The sequence below is a fragment of the Anser anser genome, assembly GCF_964211835.1.
Source record: "Anser anser genome assembly, chromosome: 14".
Classification (NCBI taxonomy): Eukaryota; Metazoa; Chordata; class Aves; order Anseriformes; family Anatidae; genus Anser; species Anser anser.
The window spans coordinates 2,397,265-2,414,007 of NC_139735.1; the positions used below are offsets into that span (position 1 = coordinate 2,397,265).

At 44.2% G+C, this 16,743-nt stretch overlaps 1 protein-coding gene across 1 annotated transcript; it reads left to right on the forward strand.

Annotated features, from left to right (window-relative positions):
• Window positions 1-333: 333 nt before the first annotated feature.
• Window positions 334-10,363, forward strand: LOC310881199 (uncharacterized protein). Its single transcript, XM_083798160.1, has 5 exons — window positions 334-457; window positions 1,195-1,594; window positions 1,873-1,919; window positions 8,574-8,901; window positions 9,391-10,363. Exons 2-5 carry the CDS (start codon window positions 1,524-1,526, stop codon window positions 9,608-9,610), a joined length of 666 nt encoding a protein of 221 aa, XP_083654286.1. The 5' UTR covers window positions 334-457; window positions 1,195-1,523; the 3' UTR covers window positions 9,611-10,363.
• The last annotated feature ends 6,380 nt before the right edge of the window (window positions 10,364-16,743 follow it).

The following is a 16,743-nucleotide window of genomic DNA, read 5'->3' on the forward strand; positions in this document are numbered from 1 at the left end:
GCTGCAGCTTCACCAGGTCACGGCTGTCATCTGTGTGCCAAACAAGACAAATCGTGGGAATTTTCCGATTCCTCCCAATATGTCTGCATGTGCAAATGACACTGCCTTTTATCTCTCTGTGTTATGAGTGTTACCTTTTTGGGTACCTTTTGGTTTCAGCTGTCACTCTTCATTTCAGCAGATAAACATAACCAACGCGCAGTTATGCAGAGAAACCCTCTGTTTCTCAACCCTGTGTGGGTCCTGGAGATGCTGCTGGGAGTATCATATTCTCTTATAACATGCAATTCATTTTTCTCTGAAAAGGTACCTATTTTAAAATCTGAATTAACATATGCTGTGCGGGCAGTGAGCAGAGAAGAAAATACTTCGGAAGCTCCTGCTTTGGAGGTGTCCCTTCAAATCTGGGGCAGGGAGAATTTGCACCTGTACCTCCGCAGACACAGCATGATGCCAGGTCAGAGCCTGTGGTCTTAGCTATGTACAGTGCTTACACTGAGCCTAAGTTCAACCTAGCTGGCGTTAGTGAAGCCAGATGAGGAGACTGGTATGGCTGGAATGTTAAAATTGAATATTGAATTGCAAAGAAATGATATATTTAGATGACATTTTTAATAGATCTGGAGGATTTGATCACCAAACTAAGATTTAGCACTTGTTGAATATACATTATTGTGGTTTCACCATTCCCCAGCTGAATTTCATAGACTGCATGAGTATAAAAAAATATGCCAGGAACATAAATGTATGTGCATGCACGCTCAGAGGCACACTCATGTGCACACACACACACACACACATGCATGCACACAGACAGTGCATTGGCAGAGCCAGACTCAGGAAGCTGAAAACTACTGAACCAAATCAATAAGGAATTTAAAGAGTTCCAATTATCATTCGCATTCCTTTGATTTACAGCCCATTAGTGGATACCAGTGAAGGAACAATTAGGTGTTAAGAGACTGAAGGCCAGGTTAATTTAGGAAGAAGTGGGTTGATTTTCCAGCTGAAGATATCAACAGAATCTCATTTCATTCAATTCAGACATTTCATTTTATTAGAGATATATTTGCTACGGTACATATCTTTGATTATCCCTATAAAAGCAACATTAGGGACATTTGGCTGTTAACTCAGTAAGGAAAGATGCAGTTGAAAATACAGTCCAGAAATGTCTTCTGAATTCTCTCATAGATCTGAAATGCTAAATCGAGGGATACCAGGAAGATGATCCTGATGGTTACAAGGGATGCCCGAAATTGCAACTGGTTGAGACAAGTACTTGGGAAAGGTTTCAAGCCGTGTACTATGGTTTTAAGTGTCAGGAGGTCAAGTTCGGGGGATGAGGCACAGTGCTTGGGTCTGTATATTCTCAGGAGAGATACCGAGGTCTGGCTGCTGTCAGATATGGTACAAAGAGAAATCCTCTGTCTGATCTGTTTTGAGTTTCTGTGTGCTACAGCTACAGGAAGCAGAAGCAAAACGGTCACAGATGCACAGAACAGTGGTGTGCTTAGCAAAGGATGCAAGACTGTTCTGCGTGCTGCTGGAGGAGAGCCCCGGCCTTGCTGCACCCCCAGGACAGAGCAAGCAGGTCTGCTCTGACCCATCGCTGGGTCCTGGGCTGGGCTTCGGGGCTGCTCTCTGGATGCCGCTGCAGGTCCGTGCTTCCATAGAGGCACCGGGCAAAGCAAGTAGCAAAGGAAGAGCTGGGTCGTTTTGGCTTTGGTGGGTGTCAGCACTGGGTTATCTCTTCACACACAAAACCACATCCCAAGGGGGAAAGATGTTGCAGATCATGTGGCAAAGGATGGGGCCGAGCCTCATAATGTCTTCATCTGCTGAAATATGTCTCTGTTTTACTGATTCCAGGCAGAAGCGTGCTGTGGCAGTCTCCCCTCTGACAGCATCATCTGCAGGTTAGTGTTTTGTCCGCGGTGTGTCTGTGTTGACTCTGCCGCCCTGGCTTGCCACCTGAATTGAATTTCTTATCGTGTCTCTGTCTGCTGCCAATAACGGATGGCGATCACTATTCCTCAAAGCAGAGTATTGCACGGTGGGAAGACAGACACAACCGTGGTCTGTGAGAGTGCTATTGAAAGGGAGAAAAGGGAAGAGGGAGACGAGGACAAGTCCAGGAGCTTGGGGAGTCTGATGTAAAATGCTGCAGGTAACATCAGCTCGTTGGCAATGAATCTTTCCAACCAGCATGGCCAGTGCTGTGAGGAGCGAGGCTGCTGCTGCTTTCTTTAAAGCCAACTTCCAGCAGCCAGAGCCCTCTGCAGTGCAGTGGGAAGGAGCCTGCAGGGCGAGCAGGAGGTGCAGGATCCAACCCGGCCTGAACTGGGCAATGCAGGCGGTGGAGCAGGCTCAAGTCCCCAGGCAAGCTGAGGGATGCTGCAGCCCTCGGGTTCAGGGTAGGGATCAGCCCCTCTTGTCACTCACAGCCCCCCGGGGCCAAGCAGCGGGAAATGTTCTCATACTTGTTTACTAAAAATTAGATTTTCATCTGACACTTATTTCAGCTGTTTGTTCTTGTTGTCCTTATTTTCATTAATGAGAACACACATACGGGCCCATGCACAATTACTTACCATGCTGAATCAAATGTGAAATGGTAACTTGGTAAGATAAAAGGCTTTCTAATGCTTTATCAGTTTCTCAAGCTAGCTATTCCTGTTTCTATCTTGAGCTTTAAATATTTGCATTAAGATCCAGATTGCAAGTAACGGGTCTCAGAATAGCATATGAAACAGGAATTTTAAATGGATATGTGGAATGGAAAATGTGGCATTCTGGAGCTGGGCTTATCTGAGTGAGCAGCAAACAAGCTGCAGTCTGCTAAAGCAGCTCCTGCTGCTCAAAAGGACATTCAGCAGGGCAAGGCGGCTGCTTTTTTCCGAACTTGAAAATGCTGCCTTGCTGCCATCTTCCTTTCATAATGTATTTTAATCAAGTCACAGGATGGAGAATTTCTTCTTTGCAGTCAATCCAAGCCAGGAATCTATAATCTCATCCAGAATTACGTTATAAATAGGAACAATTTAATACTTTTGTATAAATTTATGTCCACTATGTGGTTTGGATTTAATATGAAATGTGTTTTCTCTGCACCTGGATGGAAGTGCATAAATGAAGGCTGCAGGAATGATTCAATTTGTATTTTCCTGGTCGTGAAGGGTAGGTTAGTCATGTTGATTGCTGATCTCAGGCAAGTCAATTAATGAAGTGTTTTCTCTCACATTTTCCATAGCAGGTTGACGTTCGTTGAAACAGGTAACCCATGAGTAGAGCTGTATCATATGTAATGGGGAAATGACTAAACAACCAGCCATTTTGACTGGAGTATGTACCTGTGAAAGAGGAGTCAAAGCAGTCGCAGTTTCTGACCTTCATTTCCATCAGCTCTCCTGCTGGGGGGTGCAGGAAAGGGCGAGCGCTGGCATCAGTGGGTGCCAAGCGGTCCCCAAAGCCAGGCACGTTGGGGCCAGCAGGGCGACACTTCACTTCTCATGCCCATGAAGCACTGTCACTGTCATGGAGCACAGGCTAAGAATGAGCTAAAGCTTACCGTGCTTGATAAATTCATCAAAATGGCAGTGCAGACACAGGGGTTTGCTCGCAGCAAACGCTTTTGTTGCTCAACGTGGTCACTTGCACAGGAGCCCCTTATGCCAGCCAAGCAAGGATGCCTCGAGGCTGAGCTGCTGAGCTCCCTGGCTGCGCCTGCTATTGTAAAGACTTTAATCCTGCCTGTGTGAATGTGCACGTGTGAGAAAGGCTGCTAAGTTGTGTGTGCGCCTGTATTTCCAGCGTTCATGCCCACCGCAGGTCGGTCTGTTGGCCAACCCACCCCCCCCCACAAGGGGGCATGTTCCTCCCCTGTATCAGCATTGCTGGTCGATGCAGACGTGCCAAAAATACTTTGATATGAAACACTCTGCCCAGAAGCTGGGGAGCCATAGCTGTTGTCACACAGCAGCTCCCACCACAGCCTCTCGGAGTAATAGAAATTCAGGAGGGCTGTGGGTGGCATAGAACCAACTGTCACACGACTGGTGAGCTAAAGGCCAAAATTAGGGCTGGGGATAAGGGGTGGAAAAATCACGATAAATAAAAGGACTGCTGACAGCAATTGGAAATTAATTACAATGGCACTTCATGGTAATTCAAAGTTACTGTCCCATGCCCTGGTAATTGTTGATGAGTGAGATTAGCACGGATCATTTCTAAGTGAACGCCTTCAACAGAAGCAGAAGAGCAAAAAGACGTAGGGCTGGGCTCGGGCTGGTGGAGTTAGCGGGGAGGTCTGCAGGCAGGTCCTGGCCAGGAGCACAAGCACTGGGGATGCACAGCCCCGAGCCCCAGCCGCAGGGGAGCTTCACTAAGGAACATTTCAGAAAAACAACTTATGGTGGTCAATAGTGACAAAAAGAACCTTTTTTATTTGCACCCACTAAGTGTTTTCCTTCTTTAAGTCTGCTGATAATTGCTGCCGTGATTAGTTCACGCTCTGCACTTCCGAAAGCAAACAGTAAATCTAAGAGAATGAGGGGTGAATTCATTTTGGCAACTGTTTACAAACATTCATTTCCTGTAGAAAGCCAACAGATAAATTACTGCAGACTTAGTCAGTCTGCATTTTCTGCAAGTCCCTTGGTTATTTCTTCCACAACTTCAGTGGCAGAATTGGGAGCTTCAGCGTTGGTTTGGCAATGCACTCTCTGGAGGAATCGCTGCTGTGTCACTGCGCACGGCTTCAGTTCACAGCTCCAGCACAGGAGGTAACGTCCCCGGGCTGTAGCTCACTGATGGCTTGTTATGTTTTGGAAGGGATTCCGCTCAAGAGACCATAGTTAAGATATACTTTTCTTTTTAGATAGATAGGTAAACTTGTCAGAGAGAGAGCAAGCATAGTTATTTTGAAGGTAGTACAAAATATATATATATTTTTTTCCATTTTTAAAAATGGACAGCTCAGACTATTACTTGCAAGAAGGGGCTTCATCCTGCACTCTGGGTCACAGGGTGTATTACTGCATACCTCAGTAATTCGGGTGCTCTGCAAAGACCATAGCTTCAGGTTAAGCAGGCAGGAAGCCCGGTACAAAAAGGCAGGGCTTTGTGAAGAGCTGCTCTTTCCCTTTCTTTTTGTGTATGTATACATATGCATATAATACAAATAAAGGAGGCATGCTTTACCATATTATGTAGGCAAAGCTACATTTACATTTAATAAGAATATAGTAAGAAAAAAAAGTGGTATGCAGATTAAAACACAAGTGAAAAGGAACCCTTCTTTTCATCCCAAATACCGTAGAAGTCTGAGGAGCTTATTCGAGGTTATCACAGAATGGCCGAGGTGGGAAGGGAGCTCTGGAGATCATCTGCTCCATCCCCCTGCCAAGCGTGGTCACCTAGAGCACGGTGCGCAGGATGGCATCCAGGTGGGTGTTGATTATCTCCGCAGAAGGAGACTCCACAGCCTCTCCGGGCAACCTGTGCCGGTGCTCTGTCACCCTTCCCAGTAAAGAAATGTTTCCTCATATTCAGCTGGAACCTCCTGTACTTCGATCTGTGCCCGTTGCCTCTGGTCCTGTTGCTGGGCACCACTAAAAAGAGTTTGGCCCCATGCTCTTGACACCCTCCCTTCAGGTACTTAAACAAGGCTGTACAAAATGGAGCAGGATTGAGGGCAGAGCTTTTGTTTCATGTCTTCTTCTTGGCTCTCTTCATCCTTGCTCATGCTGCAGCAGCCTATTCTTTGTTTAGCCTCCCGGAGCAATCAAAGAAAGAGCACGGACTAGATCCCTAAAAGCAACTGAAACACGCATTTAGGGAACTGCCCTGAGGGTAAAAGCATTCTGATCGAGGAGCTTACTTGAAGTTTAACTAGGTACTTGAAAAAATATACTTCTAGAGATGATAAATCAGTAATACTACCATTCATTATTTTTAATTTAGAGGACTTCACTTTAAATTTTAATTTAGAGTCTTTAAAGAGGACTTCACCACTTTAAGTTTGAATTTAGAATGCTGTCTTAGACTTATAATGTGCCACATTTGCAGTTCTGTTTTATTTAATTATTATTTTATTTTTTTTTTTTTTAGATGAATTATTATAGAGGAATGTTTTAAAACCATGTTTAAGATGCGCTGTTTTTTCCTCTAACCAGAAACCTCTGCTCATGGCTATACCATTTCATTACCAGGCCTATCTACATTTGCTTGCGTTTACCGTGATCTTTGTTATGGGTTCTGCAGAGATACATATAAACACAAAACTGAAGATACATTCAAAGAACAACAATAATTCCCCACTCAGTTAAACACAAAATAAAACAACAACAACAAAGAGAAGCATATCTCTATAGCATTCCCTTTAACGGTTAGAAAATGGGGAAAGCATTAATTGGATCAAATCATTTAGTGAGTTTTCCAGTTTAGAAAATAAGTAGTGCAAGTTCTCCAGCCTGTGTTTTTTTTTTTTTTTAAAGTCACTTCTGTTTGTTATAATCCTAACCATCAGACCAACAACATCTGCATTTTGGCCTGGAAGTAGAATCTGTACATTTGTTTTCATCAGGAGCATCGTATTGCTCTTGTCTGAAACAATGTGGCAAAACATCACAATTACACTGAGCAATCATTTCAAGTTTAGCCAATAATTAGGGACTGATTTATGGCAAAAAAAATCCACTTGGGAAACATGATAATAGTCCGTATATTTCTTTGGGTCAGGCAGCCACGTTACATCAAACACTAGATTTGTTATTCCATTTAAATAATTTTGAAATAATTAAGAATTGTGTCGTGCATCTGACTGAGCAGATCTGAAGCACAAAATCATACATCTAAATTATGAACTGAATGGAGCATTGCCAGCAAGAGCGAGACATGAAATAGTTGCCTCACTTTGGCGGCAAAAATAAGTGAATCTGTGTTTTCTCCACCTCTGTATTACAAAATAATTGCAATTTTCTTTATATCTGTTTCCCCACATCTGCGAATGTGCTAAACATAAATAAGAATGCTAAAATATAGGTCCAAATGATATTGGGAAAATGTCCAAGCCTGTGCAGTGCTGGGTAGCTGCACCCATGGGTGCACTCAGGGGACATTGTGCTAGCAGCAGCCTCACCCGCCTACAGCACGGCCGAGGTTTGGTTTGCAGGCACGAGCATCACCCCAAGGCTGGGCACCTGTGGACGGAGCGCTGCAGACGGGGTTAGTCTCATGCAGGTGTCACGCTGTGTGAGGGCATCCAGTCACGCTTCTGTCAGCTCCACAGGCACCAATTGTTAGGTAACAAGTCCCATGCAAGCTTATTTCTGTAATTTCCCTAGGCACGAGTAAAAGATGTCTGTGTTAAACTCAACAAACCAGAATTTTGGCAGAAAAAAAAAAAAAAGAAATTGTTTCTAGACACTCCAAACCAATCTATTGGCTCGGAGCTTTAATTTGACATCAGTATAATGGCAGTAATTTGGAACTGCTCCCATATTTTCTTCTGTAATTTCCCCTTCCTCCTCAATATACACTGAATCATCAGAAGATGTTTCTATAAAATATGTATTTTTTTTTCTGGGTTAAAGCCAATGAGCTGGAAGCAGTGATGACTTTTTTTCTGCACTGCCTTCAGTGGAATTTGCATCAGTAATGTTCGTGGCAGAGAGAATGTATAGGGCTCATGATGCTTTATTATTTAATTGCCGCTCAATGATCACAAAAATAATTGCAATGGAAGAATTAGGCATTTGCAAGGAAAAATATTACTTCTGGAATAAAAGAAATGTTGAGAGGAATGTGGTCATTAAAAAACTGGTAGTTTTGTACAGGATTTGGTAATTTCTCTAAGGACCGCGAATTATTGAAATTACCACTTGTAAGATGAATGAGTTGACAAGTGCCATCGGTTGTGCTCCGGTGCACATCGCGTCGCCTTCCGTCCTGCGGCGTGTGCACGGGCTTAACACACAAGGCATTTCCGTGGAGCAGCCCCAAGGGCTGGGTCACCATGACGCGGGTATCTTTCTGCCTTTGAGTGAAAATCTGATTGATTTCATGAGCTGCCTTGATCACGGTAGGCAATTCAGCCTGCTCTAACAGCCAGAGCCCTGCCCTGTTGTGTCGCTGGCCGTTAAGTGGGCTTCCAGCTCAGCATCGCGTGCCCAGGTTCCATACGGGGAACTTTTTGCAGCCTCTTTTTGCAGTTTGGTGTTCAGGCTTTGAGGATGACATGAAAAAGGAGAAGAACGTACCTTATCCCAGCAAGGTCAGTGGTGCTGCGCAGACTGTATCGTCTTTGTAGAGTGCTTTGCATTTAGCAGCAACACGAAAGGGCCCTTTTGGTAACCCCCCGGATACCACAGGCATTTCATGGGCACTTCACTGGCACACAGTGTGAAGGGGACGTTTCCCTGTCTCTGTAAGCGCCCGTAGGTGCATGGTGGTTGGTTCTCCTGGAGCTGTCGTGGGACTGGCTGTCAGGAACCAGAAATAAAGCATTGTAGGAAGGGAATAGAAACGTGGCAGGCATAATGGCTTTTGATATCACTTTTATCCATTTGCAGGTTTCAAGGGATCATTTCTAATGGCTAGAAGATTAGTTAAGCGGAGAGCCAGCCCCCAGCTTCATGCAAGCGGTGTCTATTTTCGCAAGGCTCAGCAACCACCACAATCCCTATCAAGTGCCAGTGTCAAATACGCACACCAGCAGGGCATCAGGGCAGAGATGACGCGTGGGCTTTGCTCAAAGCATTTCGGGTGGTGGTGGACGCTGCTGGCTCTGCATCCCACACATCGCACCCGACTCGAGGAGCTGCCGGCAGAGCTGCTAAGCCAGCACCACGTGCGTGCTGCTCCCCGTCTGGTGCACGGTGCAGTCATAAATCCTCCCCGGTAAGTGATTCGGGAAAGAACAAACACGTAAAATGAATCAAGCTGTGTGTGTCAGGCAGCGGCGTGTGCTGTTTGCTAGACTAAACAGTGGGGTAAGGCTCTTCAGGGGATAAATCCACTGCATCAGCCTGTGCTAATGCTACCTGCAGTGATATAAAACAGGAGATAAAAATGTGCTTACTTTGCTTTAGGTAAAAAGCACATTCCTGTCTGATCTGCCGGCTTGTGTGTTCTTGGTCCAGGCTTTCCCAGAGACCTGTTGGCATCCACTCCTGTGTTCTCCACAAAAGCCTAGGGTGAAAATGCCTCTGGTCTGCTGCAATCTTCAGCATAAGAGCTTTCAGTGCTCAGGACAGAATTCTATGCTTGAATTTTGATTTCCACAAGAAACGCAAGTGGTATGACCTGCATAGTCACATGCAAAACAAATCAGACAAACTGATTTGTCTTTTGAAGTTTGTAACGTGTATTTTTATTCCCTTTTTCAAGGCACGGCGTTTTGTTTGTGGATCTGGCAGGAGGAGAGCATCTCCCCAGGAGCTGCAGCAACAGCGAGGGGCTGGAAGGCACCCGGCTCCCTGCAGCCCCAGCACCGGAGCCTCTGCGGGACTGCCCACGCTGCTCTCCCTGCCCGCGGGATGGAGGCACGGCCTTTCTGCAGGCATCACATCCTCCTACATGGCAAAGGCTGGGCAGGATTGCTCTGTAGCTCACAGACCTTTTGACCACTGTTTTATTTTCCTTTCATTCTCAAGTCAACCAGATTTACTGCTTGCAGAGTAAATATTGGTGCAACCCCCAAGGGTCAGCATCTAGCAAAATGAGTGGTGTTTGCTGAGGAGGTGATGGGGGGGGCTGAGGAGTGGCAGACACCGACGCAGCCGTTTTGAGACTGCTCCCAACGCCGGTATTTTGATTTTTTTTCCCAGTTTCTAGCAATACCACTTTTCTGCCACTCTGCCTCTCCAGAGTTTCTGCTGACAGGACAGAACTGCTGGTAGCAAACACATTATTCATTGTGATTGAGTGCCTAGTAATTACTTTATATATTTTTTCAATTCTCAAATTAAAACCATTTACTAGTAGGAACAGATGTTAAATTCAGGACTCTTGTTGATTGTTAGTGTGACACACACATGAAATGTTTTAAACTAGAAGGCTGATTGAATTTTAAATATGCTGATCACACTGGTGAAATTTAAAATAATTGAAACTGGGAATAACTGAAACGTTTCCAAGAAGGGATGACAGAGGTGGGGTTTGCTATTCAAACCCATGATTGCACAAATCATGTTAAGCTCTGCAGAGGAAATACAACAATTTTCTGTGTGTTGCGGAACCAACCATGGACTTGCATGGTACTTCGTGGTACTTTGGTACTTCAAAATGGCAGGAGAAAAGAACTTAGAGATGAAAGTGGAACCTATTTTCAAATCAATACCTCAAATGCTATCCACACACTCTGTAGGAATGTGATTTTTTTGTTTGTTTGTTTATTCAATAAAATTATATTTTTCAGGGAATCCATCATTATTGCTTGCTGTGGGCTTAGTGCGATCCGTCACAAAGGGTGCATCGTGTTCAAGGGGCCTGATCCCTTGCAGCTCCTTTGCCTGTTGAAAGCCCTGGCTCGCTTTCCCCAGCTGGAGAAGGTTAAGTTTCACTCTGCAAGGGCTGGTGCTTAAAAACGTGAGTATATTATTCCAAACCACCCACCAGAGGATCAGACCCTCCGGGCTGGACGTTCAGGCTATAAGGGCCACCTATCACCATTCAGGAAGAGTTTTTTGGACTTCTCTGGACAAATTTGTCCATGCAGATATTTTGCATAAGAACATAAAAAGCTCAACAACGTATTTATGAGAAAAAAAGTGTCCATTTTTATTACAATGAAAGATTTTTTAGCATTGTGTTTCCTAGTCACCCTACACTCACAGTAAGTGTCCCTGCTGGACAGGGGGTACGCATGGTTGGCTCCTTGGAGCCCGGTGTGGGGGCTGCCCCCTGCTTGCCCTGAAGTCACTGGGGGTCCGGCACAACATCTGCACTATCAGCTTAACCAGCCTATAAAATGGGTTATTTGCCAGCTGCACAAAGGTGTTCAGAGGCTTAACTGCTGTTTGTTGAACTCTTTCCTATATTTGAATTAGAGATGATGCATACCTTGTATATAGAGCTTCTTTTTTTTCATAACCTGACTTTGTAGGATTTATTGCATACAACGAATGAAAATTGGAGTTTGGATCGTAATACAGTAACAATTACAATTAACCTCCACAGCCTCCACGTGACCCCCAGGTGTTGTGTTTAAATCACATTGCTTTTAATTAAGTTTAGCCGCCAAGTACTGCTTGTTCTGAAACATTTCACTGGCACTTCCTCTGCGAGGCAATGCTTTAAAGCCTGAAATGTTGTGCCCACCTGATCCCATGCAAACTAATGCCAAAAGGTAACAATGCAGGGTGAGGAAATACAGCCTGAAAAAGCAGTTTCAGAGCAGGTACAACTTTTATTTGCCACAAAACACTTTGGTATAGATGTACTTTCCTCTTACATCCGATATAATTTACAGACTTACAGAGCTTGCTGAACTTCTCAAAATGAGAAAACTCCCACTGAGACAATAAATTGTTGTTGCACTGAATGATCCTCGACAATCTATTGTCACAATAAGTGCCACATTAAAGCAGCCTGGCACTGATACTGGAGAAAGTCTTATGACACCCGTTGTCTTTTGGGGCTGTCATGGTTTATTATGTTCATGATCCATGGAGGAAAGGTTGCTAATAGCAGACATTGACCCACTGGTGGTAATTGCTGTGAAAACATTATTCAAGCTTATTAAGTTAATGACAGAAGGATGAGGCACTTCCTAAAAAGTTAGTACGGCATCACCGGAGATGCTTATTTATTTAACTGATTGATCATTTAAAGGTTTATAAAATGCCTTCTCTGTATGGTAACACCACATAATTGTGTACATAGGAATTAAACAATCCACAAAGCTGAGGCAGAACGGTTGTTGCAGATCTGATTTTCATGTAAAAAATCAAGACTTTTATAGGCTTATTTACATAACAAGTCATGGTCTAGCCTCCTTTACCAGTGTCAGCCTGCCATGGAGCTGCATTCAGCTGTAAATTTTTATGGTTTGGAGCCTGTGGAATATACAAAAATGGTCTGCATATTTTAGTGATCTGAAATACTTCTGTAGTGAAGAAAGGAGTATAATTTTCTTCCAGCAGAATGAACATCTCTTCCCTAAAACTGTGATGCTTGTATTCTTTCCCAGGGCAAAGCTATGACTTTTCTCTTTCCAGTTGATGCCTGCAGGCTGCCTCCTCAGTACGTGCTCTTCTCCGTACCAGAAACAAATCTATTGCAAACCTCTGGGTCTGAGCATCCCTGATGGCCTGGAGCTGGGGGCGAATATCACTCACACAGCTCTCTGGTTAAACCAAAGTCGATGAAAAGCTGCTTACATAGACAACAGGTAGGATAGGTGTGCCTTCCAGATGGGAAAGTGCAGCAGAAGTAGTCAAACTGCTTTGCAGGATAAATGTTCTAACAAGAGGGTCTCTGCCAAATCTGATGACAGTGATCTCTAAGACAGACATCGCTGAGCCAGTGAGGAAATCACAGCCTGTAAGTTATAAGGCAAAGCCAGGACCCTGATGCAGTTCTCTCGGCAGAGCAGAAGGAGAGGAGGTTAAGAGCAAAATTATGGCCAAGGCTACTCTGCTCTTGTTTCTGGAGTTGCCCCAGGTATTTCCTCCAGGCTCAGCCATCAGGCTCTCAGCTTTCCTCACTTTGCAGTGATTTGACTTGCAGTCAAAGGACAGTTATAGCAATTTCATTCGTGTCATATTAAACTCGTTTGATTGTGACCAGAGAGCTCTAGAAATGGATTGATAGATTTTCAAGTTCAGAAGAGGCCATTCCTCATTTAACCTATATATCTGTTGCTACACCATCTCACACCTTCTAAATCTATTAATCTGCTTGACAAACCTGAAAAAAAATGCGTAAACCAAACAGATCTTTTCCCTATCCAGTCTTCACTGTCCTGTCTAGGGCAGATGTGGCAGCAGCATTCCTGCTTCATGTTTTGCAATTTATGACAATTTTATATTTGCAACCCATACCTAGCTGCTTAGAGGATACATGAAGATGCTGCATGTCTTGAAAAGTTTTCAGATACTGTGGGCAAAACTTAAATTTATATCAACGTGCATTAAATCAGTCCTGCACCTTTTTTAGCAGTTATGACTTTGAACTTCTACATGAAATAGAAACGGTGACCCTTTACAGATAAAGTATATAAATAAACCTTTGCTTAAAAGTCCTTTAGAGAAGTCAGTGCTTTATTGCAGGAAGTCACTAGTCACATTCCTCTCTCATATTAGAGAAAAAGACAAAAACAGGTGTCTGCTCTGTATTTAATGGCTGGAAGAGAAGTAGGGTTTGCTACCTTAGTTTCCATCTTATTTTTAACTGTGTAATTCAAATAAGGATGAAAAAAAGGAAAAGAAACAAAGCAACAACACAAAACAGAAGTTAATGTTTTGACATACCTCGGTTCTCACCACCTTCCCAGCATCTGTGCTACCTAATAAAAAAGCAATCAGATGGACGGATGAGTTTTCATGGCTTTTTTTGTTCCACACACCGCAGGGGGCAACATCTGCTTCTCCTCGTTCTTTTCCCCCCTTCGAACAGGTAATTAAATACAAATTACTAAATTAAAGCAATGGAAGGAATTAATTAAAAATAGGAAACTTCAGGCTTGAGGGTTCTCACCTCTGTCCTGCAGAAGGTGATGCTGCTGGTGGGAGTGCGGTCCCGTTCGTGACCAGCCTGATACCCAGCGCTGTGCTGGAGCGCCCGGATGGGTGCACGTCTACACTTCCAAAGCTATCGCAGCTCTGACAGCTCCTATCGATCCGCTTGTATTTGATATTGCTATTGGTGGCTGAGCGGTGCCAGTCAACTTCATTCCTGGCTTTGACAAGGCCGTGGTATGGCTGCAGCTTCCCTGGCATTCTCAGTCCCTTGTGCGAATACTGATAGAGCACCATCAGCTTAGGCAAGAGTCATTAAAAGGCGAGCTGAAATGTTAGTCATTCAAGTATTTTTCCAGGTAGAGTTTGCAGTTCTGAACATCCCTGTGTGAACATCAGATTCTGATATTCTCAGCACACAAATCATCTTCCCAGATAGAAATTCAATACCTCTAGTCAGAACTACCTGTTAAAACTTAGACAGTGGATTAAATATTTACTTGTTCCTTCCTGTGGCTCACCAGGAGAATTTCAAGCGGCACCAGGCGCTGAGGGCGGCTGGGCTGCAGCAGGCAAACACCGGGGCTGGGGCAAAAACTGGGGCAGGGTGGTGGCAGCGGTCCTCAGCCGAGCCCCCACGCCACCACGGCACAGCCCTCGTGTGCTGCCTTCGCCGCGCAGCACGGCGTGTGGGCGAGTGCTCGGTGCTTTGGGGACGGTGTGGGTCTGAGTAGGAGTGGGCTGGCGCTTGAGCACGGAATTGCACCATTGGGATAAAGTGCTTCGAATCAGAGCCTGAATAAGGTCTCCTACAGTTAAGTTTTATAGGCTTGAGATCTGAGCAGTGTGCTGGCAACTGAACTAATAATTTTGCTACTTAAGAATCAAATGAAATAAGATTCTAATCTTTCCATACCTTTTTTTCCCTCCGTACTCTTAAGTGATATCCATCCAACCACTGAATATTTTGTTCTATTTTATTTCATCAGAAACTGCTGTGGCCAAAATAATTCCATTTTTTACTGTTGGTGCCCAGTTAATGTTTCCTTTTATTGCATTATTCATCCCACTCACTCAGCCTGAAATAAACACTTGATTGTCACGTAAACCGCTCTTCAAATGCACTTCTGAACCACAAAGTTATAGTAAAAAGTATAGTATAAATTATAATATAGTGGTTTGTACAATATATTACAGCAATATTAACCCAAATGACAAGATACAGTGGATGTGAATAAGGCCAGGCTTTCAATGGTAATACACCTGAGTGATGCTTTTTTGTGTGACTTGTAAAGGTAGTTTATAAACACATCCAAGAACAGTTAAACAAGCAATTCATGCACAATGATCTCATTTCACTCAGCCATATGGTCTTTATATGGTTCGCATCCTTTTTTCCATGTACAGTTTTTCCCTCTTGAATGGCTGCTTGCTCTAACATCTGCGCAGTGTACAGAAAAGCCTGAAATCTGAAGCAAAAGGTGCCCTGGTCTTGTATTTGCAAATAGATAAGAATTTATTGCAGGAGCAGAGGATAACTGTTTTGAGTTTTTCAGGCTTTTCCGTGCTTTGAAAATGACTGGCAGAAGGTCAGTGAATGTATGGAGAGGTAACGTAAGAGAAGGCTGGCAGATTTTCTTTGGCTGGCAGATTGTCTCTGCAGCTCACATACATTTTATGTATTATATTTCATAAAAGACAGAAAAAAGAACTTCAGTGCAATATACTTTGGAAGTTAATTGGACTAGACATCCAAGTCTTAAGTAAATCAGCTCTATATCATTTGACACACAACATTACTTCAATTAGTATGACTTTCACCATTACCTAGACAGAGGAAAAGATGTACCATGCTAATCAGGATATTAAAGTGACACTAGCATTTATATATTATGGATATTTACTTAACAGATGAATGCAAGATAAATGAGATTGGCCTAGAAATCTTTCTCAGTAGAGAAGATGTGGATTTCCACCCCCATACCCCCCCAGGAAATTCTTTCTTGTGCCTAATCCAGTTATCAAATTTTCAGTGCGTCTTACGCCGATACCTCCTGCCCACGTGGCAGCTCATGCCACAGCTCGTGGCTCGTGCAGGGTTTTCTGCACATACGGAAACTGCAGGGAGCCTGCAGTTTTCTGAATGGCCCACGAATCTGAAAGCTATTTTGAGGCAGCTACTTTACGTGTATTTTTATGCCGCTTGACCTAACCACAGATAATGGATCAAAATCTGGAGTGTGAAGCCACACATTGAACCCAGTTTTCACCCTCGGAGCGCTGTGATCACAGAGTCCCTAGGCTGATGTGTGGACTTCATAAAGCTGCACCTGATAAAGGGCCAAAGTCCGTGCAGATGTGCCTGTGCTTAAGGCTGTGGACATGCACCTTCTCTAATGCTCCCCAGGTGAGAGCCAGGGACACCTCAGTGTCTTCCCACCTCCTTATTTCTGGATCATGCAAGCAAACCTTTGACACCCATCCGCAGTGTGCAGGAACCTCAGTACAGAGGAAGGAAGGTATCTGCCATACTCCAGAGGGACAGATGTAAGCTTTCCTGAGAAAGCTTGTTTGTTCCTGTTTGCTTGTTTTCTTGGGAAGGGGCACATTTTCAAGACTGGAAGAACAATGAGATCCAAAACAAAGCCTCTGTTTCCTGCAAGGCTGCAAGGCTGCAGCGCCTTGTGTCCTGCCCTCCTGGCCAGCACAGGGCCTGCTGCTCTGCATTCAAGGAGCAGTTAAAGGCCGTGTGAAGCAACTCCTACAGTAACCTTGTACTAGTATCACTGTCACGATCGTTTCTTGGCCGTCCATCACTCCGGTATCTCTGTGTCCTCAGGCAGAGCAAGTATTCCAGCAGCAAAGGAGCTTTGATTGCATCTTACCTGGGGCTCAGCAGGGAGGGCAGCTCTCCGTAGCTCTCGCTGGACTGGTGAATCAGCTGCCTTTGCTGGATTTTTTCCAACATGTACAAAGTTTTGGGAGGGGATTTTGTTTTTAAGTGACAACGATGCAGTGATGTGTTGTCTCCTGTGGTTTTTATTTTTGTTTGTTTAAATTT